Source organism: Colobus angolensis, unplaced genomic scaffold, assembly GCF_000951035.1.
Source record: "Colobus angolensis palliatus isolate OR3802 unplaced genomic scaffold, Cang.pa_1.0 Scaffold316, whole genome shotgun sequence".
In the NCBI taxonomy this organism is placed as follows: Eukaryota; Metazoa; Chordata; class Mammalia; order Primates; family Cercopithecidae; genus Colobus; species Colobus angolensis.
The window spans coordinates 2,402,072-2,411,680 of NW_012116444.1; the positions used below are offsets into that span (position 1 = coordinate 2,402,072).

The window sequence follows — 9,609 nt, forward strand, 5'->3', positions numbered from 1 at the left end:
AAAAAAAAAAAAAAATAATAATAATAATATTTTTGTACAGTTTGATTTTTTTATAATGAGCATATAATAGAGCAATAATAAATATTTCCTTAAATTGTTACATTTCAAAAGACTTTCTGAAATTAGTCCTAGAGCTTATCCTATTAGCAAAAGTCTCAATGAGTTAAGCATCTAGAAATTCTCTTGCTTTTGCTAAGTGGTGACATTTGCTTTATAAAATAAGTACAAATTATAAAAAACAGATGAACAAACAAAAACTTTCTATGAGGTAGATTTAGCAACATATTGAGCCTTCAGTAGGATACACAGCAATCAAGTCAGCAGGGCCTTCTGGTCCATGCCACCTCCAACCCCCCAAGGCACTACATGCCATAGGCTCTTGAAAAATTTCCCATGACCTTCAGAAGCCTCCCTCTGGCATCTCAGAATCTTGCTCTTATTTATTTCTCAACATTTGAAGTTTCCCTGTTCATTATATCTTTAAAATACTGGCTTATTCAAAAGAAACACGTTTATTATACAGAATTTAAATACAAGTTAAAAATGGAAGTCTCAGCTGGGCACGGTGGCTCACGCCTGTAATCCCAGCACTTTGGGAGGCCGAGGCAGGTGGATCACGAGGTCAGAAGATCAAGACCATCCTGGTTAACACGGTGAAACCCTGTCTCTACTAAAAATACAAAAAAATTAGCCGGGCGTGGTGGTGGGCGCCTGTAGTCCCAGCTACTTGGGAGGCTGAAGAGGAGACTGATGTGAACCCGGGAGGTGGAGCTTGCAGTGAGCCGAGATCACACCACTGCACTCCAGCCTGGGTGACACAGTGAGACTCTGTCTCAAAAAAAAAAAAAGTGGAAGTCTGTCTTTAATCTAACCATCCTCTAGAGATGTACACTTTTTAACAATTTACTATTTAATATCTGCAGCAAATTGATATGTAATAGAAAATAGTGAATATATATTTATATAATTATATATGTGTATATGTACATATATAACCTAAATATGATGATACTAGACATAATTTTTTATAATACCACTTTGTTTTACTTAATACATCATGTTTCCTTGCTGCATATGCCATGATTTCATTCCTTTTTATGGCTGAGTAGTATTCCATAGTGTGTGTGTGTATATATATGTGTATATATATGTATACATATATGTGTGTGTATATATATATATACACCACATTTTCTTTGTCCACTCGATTGACGGGCATTTGGACTGGTTCCATATTTTTGCAATTGCAAATCGTGTTGCTTTGAACATGTGTGTGCAAGTATCTTTTTCATACAATGACTTCTTTTCCTCTGGGTAGATATCCAGTAGTGGGATTGCTGGATCAAATGGTAGTACTACTTTTGGTTTCTTAAGGAGTCTCTATACTGTTTTCCATAGTGGTTGTACTGGTTTACATTCCCACGAGCAGTGTAAAAGTGTTCCCTTTACACCACATCCACGCCAACATCTATTATTTTTTAATTTTTAAATTATAGCCATTCTTGCAGCAGAGTAAGGTAGTGTCTCACTGTGGTTTTAATTTGCATTTCCCTGATAATTAGTGAGACTGAGCATTTTTTCATGTTTATTGGCCATTTGTATATCTTCTTTTAAGAATGGTCTAAATCATCAGAGTGAACAGGCAACCTACAGAATGGGAGAAAAATTTTGCAAGCTATCCATCTGACAAAGGTCTAATATCCAGAATCTATAAGGAACGTAAACAAATTTATAAGAAAAAAAAAAAACCATCAAAAGGTGGGCAAAGGATATGAACAGACATTTCTCAAAAGAAAACATTTATGCAGCTAACAAACATATGAAAAAAAGCTCATTATCACTGGTCATTAGAGAAATGCAAATGAAAACCACAATGAGATACCATCTCCCACCAGTTAGAATGGCAATTATTAAAAAGTCAGGAAACAGATGCCGACGAGGCTGTGGAGAAATACGAAGGCTTTTACACTGTTGGTGGGAGTGTAAATTAGTTCAACCATTGTGGAAGACAATGTGGCGATTTCTCAAGGATTTAGAACCAGAAATACCATTTGACCCAGCAATCCTGTTACTGGGTATACATCCAAAGGATTATAAATCATTCTACTATGAAGACATATGCATAAGTATGTTATTGCAGCACTATTTACAATAGCAAAGACTTAGAACCAATCCAAATGCCCATCAATGACGGACTGGATAAAGAAAATGTGGCACATATACATCATGAAATACTATGCAGCCATAAAAAAAGAATGAGTTCATGTCCTTTTCAGGGACATGGATGAAGCTGGAAGCCATCATTCTCAGCAAACTAACACAGAACAGAAAACCAAATACTGCATGTTCTCACTCATAAGTGGGAGTTGAACAATGAGAACACATGGACACAAGGAGGGGAACATCACACACTGGGGCCTGTCAGGGGGTTGGGGGCTAGGGGAAGGAGAGCATTAGAACAAATTCCTAATGCACGTGGAGTGTAAAACCTAGATGACGGGTTGATGGGTGCAGCAAACCACCATGACACATGTATACCTATGTAACAAACCTGCATGTTCTGCACATATACCTCAGAACGTAAAATAAAAAGTAAAAATTAAAAAAAGAACAGTTTAGAATGCTTCCATTTTTAATCCTGAGAATTATACTGAGGAACAAAAGCTATCTTCTTTTAATACCCCAGGAAGATACATTGCTCAAAATCAGATGGTTCAAGATCACATCACCAAGTTCCTGTGACCGAGGTAGATGACTTTTTTTAAAAGTCTTTAGGATTCATCCTGATCCTGTTTTTAGGGTGAGGTTTTAGGGATTCAATCCCATAGGTGTTCTTTTGCCAGAATGGACCCAAAGCCAACTCTTGAGGGAAATACTGACTCAGCTCTAGGAATTCCCGAGTTTGCCTTTAGATGTCAATGAGATGCTCCACCACTGAAGTCAAAATCTGTGGTGAGCTCCTTAATGTCCATACTAGAAGCCACCCTTACTTGATAATCCTTACTTGATTGGTATCTATAACCCAGGGGTACGTAATTAGGTTGGTGCAAAAGGAATCATGGTTTTTGCATTGTTGGAATTTGCCCTTTGATGCTACAGTACTTTCTTAAATAAATGTGGTTATGTTATACATCATTTTAATGGGCATCTCTTGCTTTATGCCTTTTTGCTAATGAGTTATTATTGCCTTTCATTTTATGTTTATTTTAGATTATGGAAATAATGTTAGGCAAAAAGCAAATCTGAGCGATTTTCTTATTCGAGTTCAAAATGAGTTGTAAAGTAGCAGAGACAATTCACAACATCAACAATGCATTTGGCCCAGGAACTGCTAACAAATGTACAGTGCAGTGGTGGTTCAAGAAGTTTTGCAAAGAAGACAAGCGCCTTGAAGATGAGGCGCATAGAGGTCGGCCATTGGAAGTTGATAACGACCAACTGGGAGCAATCATCGAAGCTGATCCTCTTACAACTACATGAGAAGTTTCTGAAGAACTCAACGTGACCATTCTACAGTTGTTCAGCATTTGAAGCAAATTGGAAAGGTGAAAAAGCTTGATGAATGGGTGCCTCATGAGCTGACCAAAAATTTGTTTCAAATCGTCATTTTGAAGTGTCATCTTCTCTTATTCTGGGCAACAACAAACCATTTCTCAATCAGATTGTGACATACAATGAAAAGTGTATTTTATACGACAACTGGTGACGACCAGCTCAGTGGTTGGACTGAGAAGATGCTCCAAAGTACATCCCAAAGCCAAACTTGTACCAAAAAAAGGGTCATGGTCACTGTTTGGTGGTCTGCTGCCAGTGTGATCCACTACAGCTTTCTGAATCCCGGCAAAACCATTACATCTGAGAAGTATGCTCAGCAAATCAATGACATGCAACGAAAACTGCAACACACCTGCAGCCAGCAGTGGTCAACAAAAAGAGCACAATTCTTCTCCACGACAATGCCCTACCACACGTCGCACAACCAATGCCTCAAAAGTTGAATGGATTGAGCTATGAAGTTTTGCCTCATCCACCACATTCACCTGACCGCTCTCCAACCAACCACCACTTCTTCAAGCATCTCGACAACTTTTTGCAAGGAAAACACTTCCGCAACCAGCAGGATGTGCAGAAAATGCTTTCCAAGAGTTCATCAAATACCGAAGCACAGATTTTTATGCTACAGGAATAAATAAACTTATTTCTCATTGGCAAAAATGTGTTGATTGTAATGGTTCCCATTATGATTAATAAAGATGTGTTTCAGCCTAGTTATAATGATTTAAAATTCACAGTCTGAAACCACAATTACTTTTGCACCAACATAAATATAAATATACACACACATTTATGTATGCATATGTAAACAAATATGCTTTTAATGTTCTTTAATTCCAGTTTCCTATTGAACTTGTTTATTCTCTTTCTTGTTTATATAAACAGCACGATGTGGTCTTTAAACATAATTTCTAAATTACCTCATAAGTAATTCCCTACAGGCGTTCCCTCTTTCTTGTTAGTGTTTCTAATTTGTCCACAACATTGGATTCTGTTTAGCAACCAAGGCTACAGGGTAGCCAGACTGACTAAAGCATTGATAATTTTTAATACTATATTTACCAACTAAGAATCAGATCATCAGTGCTAAATGCAACTGTGGCAAAAATTCTCTCCCCAACAAATTCTCTGTGGCTTGAGAACACCCAGGCTAACTAGTTCTGGAAATAATGGGAATGAAACTGGGTATCTGTGTTGCACATAGTTACTCTTCAAGAGGCAGGACTCAATAATAAGAACTCCCTGCAGGAAGGACAGCATAGAATGAAGACTGCCAGGATAAAGACCTAACCTTTTTAAGGGTGGTGCTGGGGTATGCCAGCTTTTTGCCATTTACAGTGGTGTGCTGGAGCTGACTCTTTCTTATGCACCCACAAGAGCTGATTCTTAAAATTTCCAGATTTTTGTGAGCCAGTTGATACGTTGATAGCTTGAAATAGGCTGTGGTAGAACTATTTACACCATGGAAACTGGTAAGTGCTACAAATCAGCTCCCCATTCCCCGAGAGTTGGTTGTTAGACATTTCCCAGACCATCACTGCTTGTCTGGCTCACAACTATCAACGAGGTAGATATTTCTATCCCCATTTTACAGATGAGGAAACAGACAAAAAGACTTTAAGTTTTAGGGATATATTACAGAGGGCATAAAACAAAACAAAACAAAAAACACCAAAAATCTGAAGCAGAAGGAAACTGCCAGTGCAGAAATAGGGACAGGACAGTCCTGATCCTGAGGGCTGTATCCAGAGGAGAAAGATCTTACATAGAGGTAGGCAATGAGATAGTCTCAGGAACTGCCAAACTGAGGTTCAGAAGGCTGGGAGAACAATCTCAATGAGGAACTAAGGGATCAAATAGAAAAGCCTCCAGGGGGAGTTCAAGACTCCTCCATCCTTTTCCAGCCCCTACCTCTCCCTGCTTTGGTTGGATGAATCACATTCAAAGGCAAGAAATTCCAGTCCCCTGAGGAGGAAAGGTTTGCTCAAGCTTGAAGGCAGGAATTGGGCCATGTTTCCCAGGAAGTGAAACTTTCTGAGAAGTTACAAACTCAAGACACAAGGGTATGTTCACTGACTTTAGATTTACATCCTTGCAGTGACTGGAATGAAAAAGGCCCTTGGCCAAGGTGACACCCTCCTTCCTCTTCAAGGAGTTCAATCTAAGGCAAGGGCCCTGGCCCAAAAACAGTCCTAGGTGAGCAGCCAGTGCCAGCTCAGCCACAGGGCATTCAAGTGAGGTTCAGTTTCTTCTGAATTTGGGTTTGCAGCCAACTAATAACCAAATATTACTCTGCCAGTCATTGTCTTGTCATGTATTTCCCTCAGGAACCTTGAGGGGAGGGGAGGCTGTGGTTTGGACCATGGTTAAGGTAAGCCTAGATCTATGGCATTACCTATTGTTTTCTCAGAGACCAAGAAAATGAAGAACTCATACAGTTCATAAGAAGCCAGAAGCAGAATCAGCTCTGATTAGGACAGTGCCTATGTTCTCTTCATGGAGCTTTGTCTTGGGCCAGACCAGGTGACCTTGGGAGAAACTCTCTTGCTGGGGTCCTGGAGGGGAGGAGCTGAACCTCCATTCTCACATGCTGATCTGTTTTCTTAAAAGGGTTTAGAAAGCATGAAAGCAGGCAAAAGCCTTGTTTCTCTGAATATCTTGAATGAATAAATGAGATAATATACATAGAGTTCTTAGTCAATAATTGGCATTTGACAGATGGTAGCTAATTTTTCAATATGCTACTAAACTATGATTATAATAATGCTTAACCTCTGGGACCAAAATATGAAATTTGAAGACTGAGTCAATTAAGAGGCCTCTCTTCTGCCTCTGCTCAAATATTTTTTTGTTTTGTTTTGTTTTTCGTTTTTTTGGTTTTTTTGAGGCAGAGTCTCACTCTGTCACCCAGACTGGAGTGCAGTGGCCGGATCTCGGCTCACTGAAAGCTCCGCCTCCCAGGTTCACACCATTCTCCTGCCTCAGCCTCCCGAGTAGCTGGGACTACAGGCGCCCGCCACCTCGCCCGGCTAGTTTTTTGTATTTCTTAGTACACCGTGTTGGCCAGGATGGTCTCGATCTCCTGACCTCGTGATCCGCCCGCCTCGGCCTCCCAAAGTGCTGGGATTACAGGCTTGAGCCACCGCGCCCAGCCTGCTCAAATATTTTATCTTATTCTGGAGTTATTAAGAAAATAAGGAATTTGGAGCTAGGATTCAAATAATCCCCTAACTCTTCAAATCATAATGACAATGATGTTATCTTCAATGTTTCTTTGGGATTTCCTGAGTTTCTACTTTGTAAATGTCTTTATAGAGGAAAACCCTCACCCATGTCATCTAACTGCTGCTCCTCCTCCTTCTGACATTTGAGAAGCCACCTATGGCAGACTGTAACAGGTACATACCCCATAGCTCATCCCCTTCTTCCTCGCTTATGAAGTCCTGATTTTACCCAAGTAGAGGAAAGCAATATGCTCAAAAAAGACTCCTCAGGTGATAAACAATAATTAGTCTAAACTAACCATATTAATCCATTTCTCTTTGGCACAGATTGGTTTAGAGTATATATTTCACCAAGTTCTGGCCAGCAGGATCTGAAAAGATGTCAGTCGGCACTTCTGCAAAATGTGTGTGCAAGAGACGTGTGCAAGGAAAACCTTAAACGTCTCTCTTGCTTTTGCTTTGCATGTGAAAGAAAATATGATGCTTGGATGTCTGATTCCAAAATGGTGGCATGGAAGCAAGCTGGCTTCATGCTCCCCAACCACAGAAAACCAGAAACAAATGTACAGCACTGAGATGATCACCAGCAATATCCCAGAAATCAAATATGAAGATGAGACAGTTCCCAGGGCCACAAAGAAGTGAAAAAACTCCAAGCAGACAGGAAGAGAATCAAACTTTCACATGCATGTCAACTCTCCTTCCATTCTGCCTGGCACCAAGCTTGTGAAAAATTTCCCCCAAACTCACAATTTCTACACCGGAAAAAGTGAGATCAAGGTGGACAATCAGCTTCCCCACCATCCTGGGTTCCCTAGCAGGAAACCTGTCCTTGTCTTAACCCACAGTAAGCATTGTGACATCCTGAAGAGAGAAACATCCCTGGGGACAGGTAGAGACAAGGGAGAGGCAGATTTAGCATCCCCAGCCCTGGGAACTCTGCTATGTCACTTGGCCAAAGGAGATGCCAAATCAGAGTGGCTGTTCTGTGGCTGTAGAAGGTCTGTCCCACAAGGTCTCCTGGGCACAACCCCCTAGTCAGTTTTCCCACACTGCTGGGGCTAACTTCTTTGGGACCTCCCCCATTCCGGAAAGGCAGTACTCCTATTGTTGACTAGAATGGAGATGAACCTGGGCTTAAGGTGCTGCCTAGAGCCAAAAAGGAGGCAGTGACCTAGTGATATGGTGCTAGGAGCAGTAACATACCTTAGTACAAAAAGATCACAAAGATAGTGGAAAAAACTGATCCCAAGTTCTGACACAGTTGAGCTGAAGAACCAACCCCAATCATCTACCTCAAGACATTATGTAAGAGAAAAATACATCCTATTATTTAAATCCCTTGTAGGCACATATTCTATAACTTGTAAACAAGACATCCTATACCTCATCATTTCACAAACTTACCCCAAAATCCCCCTGGAGTGGTGGCAAGAAAATCCCATTGAAGGCACACTGGGAGTAAGGGCAGTAACTGGTGTTGAAGAGCTCCAGGATGCTTTGATGGCATTGTTGATAGTTTCCAATACCCTGGATTTCAAACTGCTGGAATGGAAGAGTCATCTCGAATCTCTTGGTGCAGGGGGTCTTGTAAAGGTCACTTACGTTCACTACCTTCTTATATCCGGGATGAAAGCATGGGTCCCTGAGAATTTCATTACTTGCAACCTGAATGGAAAAATCACTTGAAAGCATCATGTGTGAACGCTTTGGATACAAAAGGCACAGTCTGACTTAATCAATATGTAGGCACTGTACAACATCCCACCACTTGGTATTGGCAACAACACGGCCTGCCCTGCCTTTTTCACCCTTAGGAATAAATGTGAAAAATGGATTTGTGTAACAGGCACCAGAAGTAGTATCAGATATAAATGTATTTGACTATTCAAAGAATGCTGATATAGTTAAAACTGGGCCCAGAAATGCCATTAGTTTGAAATGTCCCTGAGTGCTTAGTCCTAATCATCTAGGTCAGGAGCAGATTCACAAGGAAACTCTCAAGGTTGTCAAAAATTTGGGCCTGGAGGTAGTTCTCCAGGAGCCTACATAATGACAGGGATGTCATTATGGACCAACCCTCCCTCCAAGGACAGAATCAGAAACTCCCAGATACTTTTAGATCATTTAAGCCAATAGTATGAGAATTTTTTAAATTAGTTTTTAAAAATTCTTTATTTTTTAAATTCTTTTCTTCATGCATTCTCCTATCCAAGAAAAAATAAATAAATAAATAAATTTTTTTTTTTTTTTTTTTGAGACGGAGTCTTGCTCTGTCGCCCAGGCTGGAGCGCAATGTCACAATCTCAGCTCACTGCAACCTCAGCCTCCCAGGTTCAAGCAATTCTCCTGCCTCAGCCTCCTTAGTAGCTGGGATTACAGGTGTTTGCCACCACACCCAGCTAATTTTTTCTATTTTTAGTAGAGACAGGGTGTTGCCATGTTGGTCAGGCTGGTCTCAAACTCCGGACCTCAAGTGATCCACCTGCCTCGGCCTCCCAAACTGCTGGGATTACAGGCGTGAGCCACCACGCCTGGCCCAATAAAAATAATTTCTAACCCACAACCTACTGAAGAAGAAAGGAGGCTGCTGTGGATAAGAAGCTTAATGGAGCTTTGAGGCTCAGTGGATGTCTCTCAGCGCCCCCTACTTCCAGGACCATCTTACTGATAGTGGTTTTGAAAACAAGAGAGAATGCTTTGGAGGAGAGCAGAGAACTGGTTATCCTTTCGGTGGAGACAGGGAACAGCTGGATGTGACATCCTGGCTTTGTGTTTACTTGTCAGGGTGTGCCTGGTACTCACATGATGCTGAGTATGTTTAACTTTT

General features: G+C 40.8%; 1 protein-coding gene across 4 annotated transcripts in view; it reads right to left on the minus strand.

Moving 5' to 3' along the window:
- Window positions 1–9,609, minus strand: part of ENTPD1 (ectonucleoside triphosphate diphosphohydrolase 1) — a 105,544-nt gene that overhangs the window by 10,566 nt on the left and 85,369 nt on the right. For all 4 annotated transcript variants that reach the window (XM_011951240.1, XM_011951238.1, XM_011951236.1 and 1 more), the window contains one exon: window positions 8,187–8,447. In XM_011951240.1, the coding sequence (XP_011806630.1) occupies window positions 8,187–8,447 (261 nt within the window). The remainder of the gene's footprint in view (window positions 1–8,186; window positions 8,448–9,609) is intronic.